General features: G+C 38.4%; 1 protein-coding gene across 1 annotated transcript; it reads left to right on the forward strand.

Annotated features, from left to right (window-relative positions):
- The first annotated feature begins 6418 nt into the window (after positions 1 to 6418).
- Positions 6419 to 8530, forward strand: LOC126784013 (uncharacterized). The gene is made up of 6 exons (XM_050509527.1): positions 6419 to 6641; positions 7109 to 7190; positions 7293 to 7593; positions 7771 to 7869; positions 7919 to 8000; positions 8079 to 8530. Exons 1-6 carry the CDS (start codon positions 6419 to 6421, stop codon positions 8528 to 8530), a joined length of 1239 nt encoding a protein of 412 aa, XP_050365484.1.
- Positions 8531 to 16922: the final 8392 nt, after the last annotated feature.

Below are 16922 nucleotides of genomic sequence, written 5' to 3' on the forward strand. Positions count from 1 at the left end.
CATGGATTGAAACTCTTTGCTTAGGAGCAGTTTCCATTGGTCGTTCAATTCGATCATGAACGCTTTTCCTGGGGTATGGCTCCTTCATGTAGTTATCCTTCCGACGAATGTGAACGTATGGCCTTATACTAAGCTTTTCAACTGTCTCGCGCAGCAGCCAAGGTGGTTGTTCCAGCTGGTCGCGAGAGAGTTCTCCTCTGTTATACGCCTCTAACATTCTTTTGGCCCTTCCCCATCTCTTATGTACGTTCCTCTTCTGAGTCTTTGTAGCTTCCATAACTCTTCCATGCTCTTGAACGTACCCAACATCTGGTTTTAACGACCTCGGTGCAGGCGGTATGTATGGCCGCTGCAGCGCCTCGCGACTAGCTTGAGTTTCCGGCGCATTTGCCCCAACTTGTTGTTCTTCAGGGACATTCGCGACCCCACCAAGACGTGAGCTTGGCCTTTTTAGCGCTTGCGCATAAGTGTTCATCTGAACTCTAGCTTTCTTGGGGTTCCCCCTCTCATATGGATTTGTCGGCGAGTGAGGCCTTCGATGTCTCCTTGCTTCCTCGTGTCTCTCAGAATTGTCACAATTTATGGAACACTCTTTCTTGCATCGATTACAAAAGACATAAGTTCTTGCCTTTGCTACATTATGTTCCTTGTTCTGGACTACACCCTTCTGTTTACCCTGCTCAGATTGCTCGGCTCCTGCAACCTCCTTCGCCATGGGCACTTCCTTCGTTGTTGTCTTCATACCCGGCTCGGGTTCTGAGGCAAAAGACAACACTCCCTCATCTAACCACTGTTGTACCTGGTCCTTGAGCTGTATACAAATACGAGTATCGTGAATCCAAACGTTATGAAACTTACAATACCGTTTACCTTTAACTTCTTCCACAGTCGGGAACTCAGTCCATTGTACAATAGTTTTACCCTCAGCAATAAGCTTGTCCAAGATCTCATGAGCCAAGGAAGCATCATAAGTGTATTAAGCAAACTTGGAAGGGTGGCGAGCCTTCAAAGGTGTTGTCAATGGTGTAACTTCCACCACTGACACTGTAGGGAAGGGATCAATATCGACCCATGCTTCAGCTCTTTTAGTATCTACCCCAAGCATGCATTTGTTAATCCAGGTTTGCAGCTGATCCTTGAGCTTAATACAGTCGGCTGTTTGGTGATTGAACAAGTTGTGAAACTTGCAGTACTTTTTCCTTTCTATCTGTGCTGCAGTAGGCATTGCAGTATCATGCTTCACTCTTCCACTCGCGAACAATTCATCCAGAATCTCTGGAGCCTTGTGAGCATTGTAGGTATACGACTCGTACTCAGGCTTGGTGAATGCTGCTGTAGAATCTTGACAGGGTCTCTGGACATCTTCAAAGTCTTGGACTTCAATGCCTGTCTTCCGGCTATCTCTACTGCCGCTACCTCATCATCTACCTCCTCGACCCACTGCTCTTCATATGGATATGGTGTGTAGAAAGGATCAACATGCGAGTAGATAGTGGAAACACTCTTAGTTCCAGATGGAACTGCATAGCGTGGTTTCAAAGTACCAGGGTGGTAGGACATAGGTGGCCCTTTTGAAACTGTGGCACTGTCCTCCATCTCCCTGAGGAACACTTGGTAGCTTCCTACCTTGTTCATTAAATCTGCCATGCTAGAGAAATAGGCATCATGATGTTTGGCCCGCTAACGGGTTTCCAAACCCTTTATAGCAATCCGAATGGCATCTTGTTCCGCGAGTGGTGTTCTCACTTTGCTTGCTGAACTTTGAAACTCTTCAGGAACTCCACTGCCGACTTCATTGGTTGTTGATACATGGAAGTCAAAGATGACAAATCCACCTCAGGCTCAACACTTCCAAAGGTCGTTTTAAACATTGTCTCGAGCATGGACCAATCTGAAATGGATCTTGGTGCTAACTTAGAGAACCAAGATAGCGCCGGTCCCGACAGCGATGAACCGAAAGCCCTCATCTTGAAGACTGGATCAGATGCATATGGCCCGCAATCACTGTGAAAACGCGAGATGTGTTCAGTTGCATTCTCAGAACCCTCTCCTGAGAAAGTCTGGAACTTGATTGGTCGATAACCCGAAGGCCAAGGACATGCTATCACCCATTCTGGGAATGGACTTGTATAGGATATGTTCGCGGCAGCATGACCATGAATGGTCCTCACACTCTCTTGGATCATCTTCTGAACCTGCTCTTTGGTAAAGGTCTGACCCTCTTCTACTTCTTTCTCAGGCTCTTCTCGATGCTCCTCTTGACGCTCGCGACGGAACTGGTGTTGACTCTCTTGTCTCCCGCTTGGTTGAAGAAGTGCCACTGCCCTCTAAAGTGCCTCAAACTCGGGTGTGTTCGAACGTCTTGAACTTCCCAACGTGAACTTTCCCTTTTTAGCCTTTGTCTTCTTCCTCCTTGCGGGTTTGGGAAGCATGACATCGGATTTGTCAGCCTCATCATCCTTGGCCTCAACCTCTTCACCGTCTCATCGTCACCAGTGATAGCCTTCTTGTTGGACCTATCATTTTTGGTGGCCTTAGGCTTGTCATGGTTATGTCTCTCGTAAAGCCCAGTGACAGTCTGTTGTATTCCCAAAGCTTCTTCGATTTGCTTAAACCACTCGTCCTGGCTTTCAAACCCTAAACGAGCATTGTTCGCGTGCTCGTTAGCACCCAGAACCAACTTGTTCAATCTGTCGTTGGTTTCAGCCAGACGCTGACCCTGTGTCGACTGCAGTTGCGACACATTATCCAACGTTCTCTCGACCGCAGTCATTCGCTCGCCGAATGACTCCTCCAATGACTTGACTACCTTTGTCAACTCCTTGAAAGCTAGTTGCATGTCTTCCGGTGTCGCCATCACTCTAAATTTTAGTAATGCCTCAACCGCCGTTAAACCTCTACAAGTTGGTGTGTTGTGAGGAACACAATGCGAGTGCTCTGGTTTCGAGCAAGGAGGATATCCTCTTCAGTAAGGATTTCAGCTTGCTATCTTGACACTGTCCCACTGGGCGTGCCAAATGTTCGAGCTGGGAAACATTCTCCTCAGGGAACAATCAGCAAGCCCCGGTTTTGAACCCTAGATGGTTCTAACCTTCGTTCTCTGTTGTTGCTTGGCGTGCCAGTACCTTTAAGTTAGGTACAACTCTTGTTTGTTGATGATGATTGCGCTCACGTACTGTCTTCTTCTCGAACGATTGTTCTGCAGTTGCTGATAAAACGTTGAAGTTCGAATGACCTATACACAACCGGAGTTACTAGGTACCTTTCACTCCACCTCAAGTAGATGGCCGATCTTACTTTAGACCGCTTGGGGAAAAGCAGAGCTTATAATGTGTCGTTGATAGCGGGACTCTCTGGCTGTAGGGAATTGCTGACTAGTGCAGACTTTTGTGTTTGCTAGAAGCTAGGCTAGCGACTCGATGAACTTGACTCTAGTTGCCGAAGTTAATCGGACTTGATGTTACATGCAACGCGAGGCGTACATCTGGGTAGCTCCGCTCCGATGGGAGACTTGGTTGCCGAAGCTAATCGGACTTTTGCTCCGTAGGGAGACTTGACTATGCGGTTGCGCGATAGTTTGTTTTGACGTTGTGTGTGTATTATTTTGCACATTCGACCCCTTTTTATAGAGAACACAGATTGTTCTTTCTTGCGGATCAAGACTTGAGAACCTCTTAGGCCAAGTTTGGGATTGATTCCTGAGCTGCTTTTGGAGTTAAAAGCGATTCTGGGATTTTACATGGTGTTTGGTGAGACACCAAATTTCTGATTTTAGGACCTTCCGCTTCTCCCAACAGCGGTATTTGAGAAGCAGCTAATGGGTTGCTTTCCAAAGCTGATTTTGGGAAAAACACGGAGGTGCTACAGTAGCTCTTTAATGAAAATTTCCAAATTCCAGCTTTGTCCTCCTTCAACCCGTGTAAACTCTTCTCATTCTCTCATTCCCTCTCTGCCAAGCACATCACTAATCTTATCACCCTGTCTCGAAGAATCAGTCAAGGCTTAACCCATCGATCAAGTTCACTTCAGATTGTAGAGGTAATATCTATCTCATGAGATTCTTTTCCATTTAGGGATAGAACTAGGGCTAGGCACGGGCCCGACCAGGGCAATTTTTTTCAGGGCCCGGGCCCGGCCCGGTTGTAGTGTGATTGGCCGGGTTTTTTTCTAAAAAAACCAAGGCCCGGGTAAAACCCGGACCGGTAATATCCGGGCCGAGCCCGCCCGGTTTTCCGGGCCTAACTCTGTTTTTGGCTAGTTGGCGGCGAATCGGCAGTGCGAGGCGATGACAATGGGAATTATGGGATTGGAATTAGTTAAGTTTAAGGTTATTTGGTTATGTTCCAGTGTCATTGTATCTATTCTATAAATTTAGGATCACTTACGAAAACCAATTACATAATAACACCTAATGTCCCGGGTTTCCTGGTTATTTTTGTTTAAAGATTTGAAGGCCCGGGACCGGCCCGGACATAAAAAAGCCCGGTCCGTTTATCAAATGACAACATATGAACCCGGCAAAAAACCCGGCCCGCCCGGACGGGCTCGGCGGTCCGGTCCGGGTTTTTTTTCTTTTTCGGGCTTTTTGCCCAGCCCTAGATAGAACTTGCAATTCAGTTCATAGAATTAATGATTACGCAGATTTGTGTTGCTTTCCAAATTTCTTTTCTATTCTTGTTTTTGGGTGTGAATTTGTAGTTTGAAATATTATTGAATTGAAGCATGGGTCATTTGGAATTCTAGACTTCATGAGATTCAGTTTCGTTTTGGGGGAGAAGAGAAATAAGGTTGTTTTTAGATCAATATTCAGCAGCTTATTGGGGCAAAATTTGAGTTGAGTTTGTGGTTTGATGAATCATTAAACTATACACTAGTTCTCCATATCAATTTGATTCCCTATCATGGTCGGCCATTGGGCAAGACAATCCAAGATTGAGTGGCTAGCAAAGTTGTATAGATCTTCAAGGTGCATCCCAAAGCTGGGTTGCCATTTGATTTTAGAAAGCTGGGTTGTATTTATTTATATTATATTTTGTTGAATCCTTTTGTTTTGTTGTTTGCTTCGTGTACAACTTTAAGCTAGTAGTGATTCTCTAATACAAGTTCTACTTCTTGTGGAAAATATATAAGTTACCTAGCATGCTTTTATATTTCACTGCAGCTGAATTACTAAGATATTTGAGTCTTGGTTAATGTCGTCTGGGCAGGCGTGGAAGGCTTATGAAAATTTTGCAAATTTGCAACAGACGTTGTATATGTTTCTCTCCATAATAGTTTGCATATACATTTTTCCCCTTAGTATGGCTTATTGATTCAGCATGATCAAGGTCATGAATATTTGTTATGCAGACCCAAGTTTGCAACAGATGTTGTATATGGCCATTTGATTTTAGAAGGCTAAGATAGAGGAGTACACATTTGATGCAATGGGATAAGATAAACAAATAGGTACTATTTTCCCGGGGGTAAGAAGTGTTATTGAATGATGGATGAATTTGTTTCTTTTTTTTTCCTTTTTAATAAGTATGGATCTGGTTGTATAATACCATATATGCATATTGATGTTATTCTTCTTCTTTGGGATTCATTTATTTGAAATTACTTCTAAGAACTCCAACATATATAGATCGATTATTACTTCTTTCATTTAAGATAGATGTATGGAGTTTGTTTTAAGATAGTTGTGGCATTCATGCATTGAAGATTGCTATTTTTAATTCTCTTTCCCATATGATATATGGGAAAGAAGAAAACCACAAACACTGAAACTGAGGGAAAGGCAAAAAAAAAAGGCCTCATGGCCTGATGATTTAGTACAACAATTTTGTGAGATAACTGTTAAGGAAGTGGCCAAGGGAAATAGACCTGGTACACATTTTGATAAAGTGGGATGGGCAAATGTTATCAAAGCGTTTAAGGAGTTAACCGGGAGGGATTATGACAAAACACAATTGAAAAACAAGTGGGATAGCCTTAAAGGTGAGTGGAGATTGTGGACATCTTTAATGCGACATGAAACTGGTATTGGATGAGATCCCATTAAGAAGACTATTGATGCAATGGCTGAGTGGTGGGAAAGTAAATTTACGGTGTGTTTTCTTAACTTATATTTCTGAAATTATTTTTATATAGTATCAATTATGTTGTTTTATAATTAATTGGTGTTCATTACTGTTTTTAGGAGAGTGAAGAATACCGCAAATTTTGTGATGTGGGAATTAGTCCTAAAATGATGGAAATGTATGATAAGTTGTTCAAGGGCAGCACAGCTCTTGGTGATTCAGTCATGATTCCCTCGGCTTTTCTCGATGTTGAAGAGATTGTTGAGGATTCTGAACATGTCATTTCTATCAATGATGAAGAGGAGGATCCCGAGCTTGTCCAAAACAAGTAGGATATGGGAAAAAAGAGAGCAACTATGGACAAGCAAACTGGTACCCGTAAAGACAAGGCAATATTAGGAGAGGGAAAGAGGAAGAAAGAAAAGGTGGGAGGGGCAACAAAATTAGCTAAGAAAATTGATCGTCTTGTTGATGTAGTTGAGAGTAGGAGTACGGCTACATCAGTCCCTACAAGTGCACAAGGAACTAGCATTCAAGAGGTGATGCGAGTTGTTGCAACCTTACCAGGAGATGAAACTGGTACCAAGTTGTGGTGGTTTGCAACCGAGTTATTTTCCTCTCAAGAGAAATGAGAGATGTTTTCTATCATGACAAATCCTGATCTCAAGCTCTAATTTTTGATTCTTAATAAAAAAAGGCAGATCCTTCTTTTGTAATGTGAACTTGGCATGTTAGGGTCTCCGTGAGGAATTTATTCCAGCTTTGTTAAGAGTTGGTACTTTGTTAAGGGTTTGATGGCCTAGTACTTTTTTTTTCATTTTTTGATGCTACTGGTTTTTTTTAATGTTTGCTTGTTAATATATTCCAGATTTATGATATTGGACTTAGCATTATTTCACAAACATTGATAATGATATTGATGTCACTGCTAGTTATTTATACTTATGAGTTATATTACTTGATGGTATTAATATATGCAACAATATATAATGGCAATGCTCTTCCTTAATAGTTGTTTTTGTTTGATTTTCTTAATGTTTTTGCAGATATGAATAATTCTGGAGATGATGAGGAGATGGACCAAATTATATGTGTAACTGGTAGGCTTATACAAATGTACCTTGAAAAGTATGTAATGAAAACTCCATGCATGACGAGCTCTCACACAGGTCACATTTGGTTGATGGAAGTGTTAAATGACAATGAAACAAGGTGTTATAATGCATTTAGGATGGAAAAGGACTGCTTTTATATGTTACTGAATGATATAGAGAGGAAACTAAAGCCTTCAAGGAACATATGCTCTGCTGAAATTTTAGCTATGTTTCTATATATTTTGGGAGGAGGTGAGACCAATAGGAATACACAAGAACGTTTTCAACGTTCGGGTGAGACGATTAGCAGGTACTTTGATAGAATGCTAGATATTTTATATGATATGGCAAAAGTCCTCATAAAGCCATCCGATTCTGAATTTAGAAGCACCCCGAAAGAAATCGAAAGAGACTCAAGGTACATGCCTCATTTTAAGGTAAGAATAATGTTTTCAATAATGTTTTTCTGTTATATATTAACATTAATCAAATCCTTTTACTTATTGAAAGTGACAACAAACATAGAATAGTAGGATTTTAGAATTGGTGCATAACTTTTAAAGATTGTATATCATATAATTATGCTTATATAAATATTCAATTCTATGTTGAAGGATTGCATTGGTGCAATTGATGGTGTTCATGTTCAAGCTTCAACTTCTCCATGTGATCAAGTGCCGTACATTGGCAGGAAAGGCATCCCCACTCAAAATGTGATGGCGGTATGCGACTTCAACATGCAATTCACATTTGTGTGTACAGGGTGGGAAGACACTGCCCATGATAGTAGAGTCTTCTTATGCTCTACACAACCCTCAAGCGAACTTTCCAAAGCCTCCAAATGGTATTGTTTTAGTATGAATGAAAAATAGTAATCTAATTATATTATAGTTAATGATTCATTATATTCAATTTATTGTAGGAAAATATTATGTAGTTGATGCTGGATATCCCCAAATGAGAGGTTTTTTAGGACCGTATAAAGGTGAACGGTATCACCTTCCACATTTTCGTAGAGGTGATGAACCAACTGGTCACAAGGAAATATTTAATCATGCACATTCTTCACTTAGAAGTGTTATTGAGCGCACTTTTGGGATATGGAAGAAAAAGTGGAGTATTCTACGTGACATGCCAAGCTTTTCTTATGAAAAACAAGTGAAGATAGTTATTGCTACAATGGCTCTTCATAACTACATAAGAATATATGCTCGCCAAGATCCTGATTTTGATGATAGTGAAGATTACTCAAGTGAAGATATTGGTGAAGAGGATAATGACAACAATGAAGATGGAGGAGATGGTTCGGGTAGACGGAAAATGGATATGTTAAGAAACGCAATTACACAAAGCCTAATGGATGCATCTAATTAGCATTTAGTTTTTTTTATTAGCTGTAATATATTTTGTGTAATAACTTGTTCTAGTTATGTTGGAAAGTCTTTTTGTTGATACCCTATATCAATTCTATATATATTTCTCGTTGAGTTTTAAGTTCTAACTTTTCCGTTAAAGAACTTAATAGCCAAGTAATTATAAAAAAGTAATAGTTTTATAACTTATAACATATATGCCCATTATGGTAATTATATCCACTCAAAGTACATTATAGTTATAATTTACCAAACACTCAAAAACTGATTTTTGTTCTCGTAGCACTTTAAAAAACAGTTACCAAACACCTCATCTGCTTCCTGTAACAGCAGATTCAAAAACAATTATGTTCACAGCATATTCAAAAGCAATTCTGCTCACAGCACAGCAATCCCAAACTGGGCCTTAGTTGATTTGGATTCAGCTTCCTTATTCAACTCAGATTCTATACAGCATCAGTCCCCGAAATCTATTCCAATAAGGAATGTAATCTTGCTCTTTGATAGATTTTCCCCAAATAACCGCTCCACGAGCTTAAAGAATCTAAATAATACCGGAGTATTATTTTAGGCCCAAACATTCTGCTATGAGATAAATGAACATAAGCAAACACAGTATCGCATTCAGTTACTCACAGACTATTTTCGTTAACCAGCACCCAGGTCCTTCATCGATCTTTCTTAAAGTTGATCATCTGCTGCAGCTAGAAGAAACCCTAGCTTTATCTATCATTATCTATTAATGTTCGTGTCATTGTATCTATGCTCGGGAGTAAATTAATTGTACCTGCCAAGTTCTGCTTAGTTATATTCCTTTGGAATAGTCGGCCTAGGTGGTGATCGTTTTCTCAAGAAGATTTTTCTTATCACTCTACTAGTGTGGGTTCAAAAATGGAGCTTATATTTGTCGGGGCAATTTCTTGCTTTTGCGTACTGTTGTGTCTCTGTCCTTTGTTTGGCGATCGCGAGATCGAGTGTGGAGTGTACCCCCCCCCCCCCCCCCGAGAAATAAAATCCCAGAATAATTTTTACATTTGTTTTGAACTGTTATCAGAATAATTTCTATATGCATCTGCATGATTAATTATGCAGCTTTAAAATTCTTTCTGTGGTACTCTGTACATGTGCTTTTCTTCAATAATGAACCGACGAGTAAGTGCTGATCGGCAATCACGAAACGGTGAAATATTGTCAAGAAGCGAAACAATGAAGCAAAACGTCAAAAACATGATATCAATCGCATGAATGGTTAATTTGTACCTGTAAATAATTATTTCTTAGTATTGTCATCTAACTAGATCGGTGAGATGATAAGAATTAGATAAACATAGCACTACTGCATGGTTAAACTAACGCTACCCTGATGCCCGGTTTCTAGACTGACCATTCCGCTTTTGTATGCAACGGTGTACCATCATGGAGCATTGGAGAGTTGTCCTCCGCTGCCTTCGGGCCCCATATAAGAAATGTCTTCGAACTGGAAATCAAAAAAAAAACTCTCTACTTCACCTTAATCTTATATATATATAATATTATTTTTAACTAAAAAATATACACGTTTTATTTTATTTTTCAGGGGCCTACCTAGATTGGGGGCTCTAGGTAGCCGCCTGCTAGGCCTAGCCCCAGAGCCAGCCTTTCTTCATAGGGCTCCAACTTGCCAAGTTCAAGTCTCTTTCTCACATCATTGTTGAAAGTGACTGCCATGACCTTATTCTTGCTCTGAAAAGCCTTGATCACATTTCCCACTAGAATATCAGACATGCTCTTGAGTGCATCGCCAATCTTATTAATTCATTTCTTTCTAGTTGAAGTGGCGGATCCACGATTGGAATGTCACATGGGCTAATTTAAACAAATAAAAATTTTCTCAACGGTATTAAATGTTGTGATTTATTGAAAATAATAAACATACATATGGGGGACTTGCAAACCTTACCCTCAAACACATTAATAAAAACTAACTAAACTTAACTCTACGAGTAGCCAAAGCTTCAAACTCCTTAATCACATAATCATTGTCAACCGCTTCAGCAAATTCTTTTTGAATGTGAAGCACCATGCAATCATCAAGAAAATCATCTTCTATCTTGTTTCTAAGTTTGTTTTTAATAATGTTCATGGATGAAAAAGCTCTCTCAGTTGTTGCAGTAGAAACAAGAAGAGTTAACACCAAACAAATCAACATATAAATCATAAGATAAAATTCTAATTTTCTTCTTTCTACAAGTAGCCGACATAGATCAGACAAAGAATCTAAGGTGTTAAATGCTACATCGTGAGTCATATCCTTCTTATAATATGCACACTCCAATTCCAAAGTAAGAAGGTCATCATGCATAAAATTTTGAGGATAAAACTTCTTAGCAAGAAGGAGTACCTTTTGAGTTTCGAAGAGGCTGAACTGATCATGAGGATCCAAAGTTGAAGTGAGCATAAGAAGTTCACAAGATCTGTCATTAAACCTCTTATTTAGCTCACTTAATTGAAAGTCAAGTACCGCATTAAATACCTCTACACGGAAGTGATGCTCATTGGTGATGAAATTCTTCTGTTGACATGGACATCCCGTACCATCAAACCAATGAGCACTCATATCAGGCATAACAATATCATATTTCTCACAAAAAGATGCAATAACCATAACAATATCATATTTCTCATATATTGTAGAATTTCTTTTGTACATTGAACAAACTTCATTGCTTCTCCAATGTCAATGTTTTTTCGTTGTACTGCTTGGCAAAGTACTTATGTGACTTTCATGACTTTATCCATCATAATCAAATAAAACACAAACTCAAAGGTTCTCATAGCTCTAAGAATACCACTAGCTTCTCCCTGAATAGGTAAGGATGCAGTGTCCATGATATGATAAAGGGTTGTTACTGTTGAACCAAATAATTCAATCAAACTTTTAATAGAGCGAAAATGAGAGCTCCAACGAGTACTAGCCGGTCGTTGCAAAGTACAATTTTAATTAGATCCCGTATCTATTTGAAGAATGAGAATAAATATTAAATAGTGGTAAGAATTTAAAGTAAATCAAGAATATAAAAAAATCTAATACAAGTTTGATTAGGGCCATACAAGTTTGAAGAGTGTTAAGAGCTATCAAATCTTGGATTTCATCCTCTCTAGCAGCTTTTAGTACACCCTTGCGCTTAGCAGATGAATCGACAAAGTTCACAACTAACAACAGAGTAGAAAAGAAGCGGCATAAATCATGAACACCCTTAGCCGCACCATTCAATGCTAGCTGCAACCGGTGAGCAAAACAATGAACGTAATATGCAGATGGACACTCTACTAGAAACATTGCCTGTAAGTCATTCCAAATACCACTCATGTTCCTTGCTCCATCATATCCTTGACCACGCATATTTCTTACTTGAAAATTGAACATACTGAGAACTTTAACTATCTCTAATTTAAGAGTTAATGAGGTTGTGTCAGGGACACTCACTATATTAAAGAACCGTTCTCGAGTAAAGCCTTGACGATCAACAAACCTCAAAACAATAGACATTTGCTCCTTGATAGCTGCATCAACTGCTTCATCAACAAGAATGCAAAATTTTGCATCACCAAGTTCTTCACAAATCATTTGCCTCACTTTATTACCAAGAATGTTCAAAAGCTGCTTTTGAACAAATGGATTTGTGTACTTGGCATTTCCAGGACCATTTTGCAATATCATCATATCCTCTTCACTAGCCATTCTTTCATAAGACTTCTTAACTTTCCTAAAATTTCCACCATTAAGAGAGCTTTCAGATTCATCATGGCCTCTAAATGCTTGTCCTTGGTTTGCTAGAAGTCTCACAGCCACTATTGCAGTCTTTAACCTTAATCGATTATGCTCCACCTCTTTTGTTGAATTTTTTTACAAAAATTCTCTCAATTTCAGTAGCCACATTTCTCAGTAAGTACCACTTCTCCATGGCTCATTGTGTGGACTGTCTTCAACCCCCATATGTACCTTGAGCACATGTTTATCCTTCCAATTTCTCAACCCATCTATAGTAAACACAGGGTGAGGAGTGTTTTCTTTATCAAATAGAAAACATGGAAAACAATATATCTTGTCTTGATCCACTGAGTACTCAAGCCAAGGACGACCTTTAAACCAATTAAAGTTAAACTTACTATTTTGTGCCCCATGAACTGAAAAAGGATAACGTTTCAGCTTAGGTTGACATGGACCCAATGCAATATAAGCTTTTCGAATGGCTTCACGTCGATTCACCAGATATTTCCATATAGGACACTGTTTGCCCGGATCACGTTCAATAACATTGTCATTACCAAGTGGACTCGTCCCTCAAAGAGCTAGGTAAAGTAGACTCAGAAGATGATTCTTCATTTACTTCAATAGCAATTGAAGTGCTTACATAAGCTTGTGAACATGCTGATGGTTGATCATTCTTTCTACTAAATCATGTATCAATTTCTTTATATCTGGGCCTTTTGACACGATTAATGTGATCATCATTAGACATCCTAAAAAATACAACAATAAACTTCACTACTTTAGTTGTAGATTCTAGTATGTCATACGTTGATCGATTCACATTTAGTTCCAGTATATCTTCTACGTCCATACATTTAAAAGTGATAAATACACTTCACAGACCACCTTTACTTACTCAAATGGACTTTGTTTGATGGCCAGTAATTCAACATCCAACTGCAAATTATAGAAAAATACAAAATGGTAAAGAGGAATATAGGAAGACTCATGATAAAATGTAGTAAAAAGATTTAAAGAATATATAATGACATGTCGAAGGAGAAGTATGATAGAGAGATAGATTAGTCCAAGTTTTCATGAGGGTAGTACATTAGTACTAAAAAGCACATGTAACTTTTTTTATATCAAACTATAGATTATCCGTTTGGTTATAATAAAGAATATTACTTTGTAACAACATCATGAGACTAAGGATGAATATGTGAGTTAAGAAATTAAAGCATTTTAGTTAAGTTTCAATACAGTAAAGATAAACTATTGTTGCATTTGGAGGAATTTCCTAGACTCCTTTGCTTCCATATGCGAGCTCAAGAGGAACTATAAGCAATCGCTGAGGGGAAAAGAATCGAACTCAAACACTTGATAAACTATTATGATCCAAAAGCATAGTTATAATGATGAATATGAAAATACAAAATGAAGAAAAGAAGGCGCTGTTATTTCAGTTGTTCAAGATATTTCATTTTAATAAGAAGAAACCAGACACTTTTAGCTAATAAATATATAAAGAACATCTCAAACAAGTATTACAGCATGATTATTCTTATGCTGAGAGAGAAATTAATACACATTTGTTCTGAAGTTCAGACTATTATTTTGCTTATACATTAATCACTTGTGCTCCATAAATGGGTTGATACTAAATACCAAATTGATTATGTAAGAACTTGTGAACTGTTCGTGTATTCTGAAAATTATAAACTCAATTCACCCAGCAACATCACTTCCGAAAATAGTAACGAAATTTATAAGCCAAAACACATCTCACCTGGCCTCCCAAACAAACACACAAACAACTAACACATATACCCAGTATTTATACTCTCCAATTCTCTAACCTACTCACCAAATTTCAGTATCTAATCATTCTATAATCCAAAATTTGATTCAATTTTAAAAGAGTTTAGAGGAGAAGAACTAAACCTGTGGTCTGAGCTTCAGCGGTGCGGGGGAGTGGCGTCTGGCGACGAGCTGATGCCGAGTGATGACGGGCTTGAAGCCTTGAAGTCTTGAAGCCTTGAAGAATAAGATGATTAGAATTTAGAAGAAGAGTAGAAGACTCGAGTCTCGGGAAGTCAGGAACAGCTGAAGAGCTAAAGAAGTTTGAGAGAGACTTACTCCGTGCAGCCCGTGCTCTTAAACAATTCCTTTTTTTATGTAAAGGGTTGGGTTTTTTTTTTTGGGTTTTAATTTCACCTGGGCTCCAGCCCAGTCAAGCCTAGGCTGGATCCGCCCCTGCCTAGCTGATGTTGCGGCCAAACTTGCTAAGAAGAGGTTGTGCTCTACGAAATGGGCTTCAAGGCCCCCTACCTCTCTCATCTCGATCTTGACTTCAGAAATGTTAATGCTGAATGCCAGCTGTGGAAGCCCGTTAAGGCTTCTGCTGCAAATAAATTGTTCAACTGGAGGTATGGCTTCAGAAACAATTGAATGAGTTGATCTTTCTGACAGTAATTTATTTTGACTTTATTATCTCTTGCTGATGTTATATTATTGTTGTCACTGGTCAGGGTTAGTTTCTTTGTTTATGGAAAGAAATTGTGTTTATCACTCCAATAATCGAGCAGATGATAAAATAAATCTCACCTTGACCTCGAATCCCACCTCTACTTCCTCATCCAAACATATTGAGAAAGAAGTGCGGAAAAAAACAAGAACAAATGCTATATGTGCAGATATGCAAATACTGTAAACATCATTTGACTAGACTATTGATTGAATAACATATAAATAGGACTTCAAATGAGGCAAACAATTCTTAATGTTGCACACAACTAACTATAGCATAAAAAAGTTAAGTCACTGATATAAACTTTGTCATACTTTAGTATTTTGACTAAGGTTTTTACCTGAGAATCAAACCCAACATATAGCTGAGGCAGAGTAAGTTGATGAAAATGCTACAATGAGCAACGCCACAAGAACAAGAGTGAGAGTCGCAGTCTTCAATTGCATAATTAATAGTAGGGCCTAAGATTTTAACCATGTCAAAAAATTGTAGGTACTCCTGACTAAATCGAATGTTGCTAAATAAATATCAATAGGTTGATTAAAAATTACCATATTCACAATAGAATTTTACAAGCCTATAAACATACCGTGCTACGGAAACCTGGCCACTCAATGTACTTCAGCTGACTAGGCTGCTCAAGCATAAATATGAATACTGCCCTCAAAGACCTAGAAAAAGTAGCAAAACACCAATCAAATAAGTAATGACAACTGCAACTTCTGTATGACAGAACAAGCTGTTGTTTTTCTTATGCAAGTCCATCGACTGGAGTGTCGATTTGTGAAATGTCTATTATCTCTATTTGAGAGGCAGGATTACCACTTACCAGACTGTTTCATTAAAAACACTCAAAAAGGAAGGGCTCCTGAGATACTTGAGAGGATCAAATGTACCTAACAAAGATACCATATTATCAAGACAATTATATCAATGTAGTAAATGGCAAATATAAGTCATTACCCACAGAGGATTGGTGAAACTAAAACTTAAATACACAAGAAACACAAACAAATGAGTAAGCCAGTAATCTGACAAACTCGACCCAAAGGCAAAAACCTAGTTAATTAGCTAACCTATACTCGGCCAAAAATTACAAATTAAATACACACTAACTAGTAAGAGTAGGGGAGAGATCCTCAGTAGTGGTGACATAATGGCGGTACCATACAAATCTTGAGGGTGTTCGGAGTTAATTTGATTGGTGATCAAAAATAAATAAAACAGATGTACTGATGAAAACATTATATTACAAAGTAAATATGATACATATATAAGAGAAACAATAGCTAGGAACTTCACTCCACGACTAGATACGCCTCAATCACCCCAAAACAATGTCAATGATTATATATGAATGCATTCATGATTAAACAATGTCATTAGGTCATTAACCATATTACGTTCTCTTACTTGTTATGTTAAGTGAAATGTCGGTATCGACTTAACTATATTCTCAATTAATTGATTTATTAAATGTCGGTATCTAGACCAAAATAATTGAAATCATGAAGATCTAATAACGGTTGAGTAACAACAAAGAATCTAAAGTCAATGTCGATAGCCTTAGATTACCAAGAAATCATTTCACACAAGTACAGGCAAGAACCTGTTATCTCTCATAGAATATGCAACGATATGTCAGTCATGTATACATTCAAGGTAATAAACCCTGAAACATGCATCAAAGTGTCAACCCGAAGAAACATGGAATAGAATTATCAATGATCAATCAGTAGAAATTCTCATGTGAAATTATATAGATCAATTGAGGTTCGAAATCAAAGACGTATCTAGGGCTTTGATCAGCCCCTAACTATTAAGGAGTTTAGTCACACATAATCTTGAATAAGAGTATCAAATAATACATGAGAGATGAACTAAAGAAGGAGAAAGACAAACTTGATGATAGGTAGGAGATCTCCTGATGTATGGTTGGCTGAATTTCCCTTTTCATCTTTTTCTCTTATTTCCTTCTCTGTTTTCTCTGCTTGCTTGTCTCCCTTGATTCTTTCTAGGATGTCTCCTTTGTTTTTCTAATATAACTAGGGTTAAGAAACCCTAGAAATTCGTCCATAGGGTTTCTAGAGTGGTCTAGGCCTTAAAATAAAACTTTGATCCACAATAAGA

Source organism: Argentina anserina, chromosome 2 (assembly GCF_933775445.1).
Source record: "Argentina anserina chromosome 2, drPotAnse1.1, whole genome shotgun sequence".
NCBI lineage: Eukaryota > Viridiplantae > Streptophyta > Magnoliopsida > Rosales > Rosaceae > Argentina > Argentina anserina.

What these genes read in the sequence shown, in the direction of transcription:
- LOC126784013 (XM_050509527.1), top strand. Translation starts at nt 6,419, where the DNA reads ATGGACAAGCAAACTGGTACCCGTAAAGACAAGGCAATATTAGGAGAG. An exon ending in CTTACCAGGAGATGAAACTG is followed by an intron (nt 6,642 to 7,108) that starts GTACCAAGTTGT and finishes ATGTTTTTGCAG; the next exon opens with ATATGAATAATTCTGGAGAT. An exon ending in AAGGCATCCCCACTCAAAAT is followed by an intron (nt 7,870 to 7,918) that starts GTGATGGCGGTA and finishes TTGTGTGTACAG; the next exon opens with GGTGGGAAGACACTGCCCAT.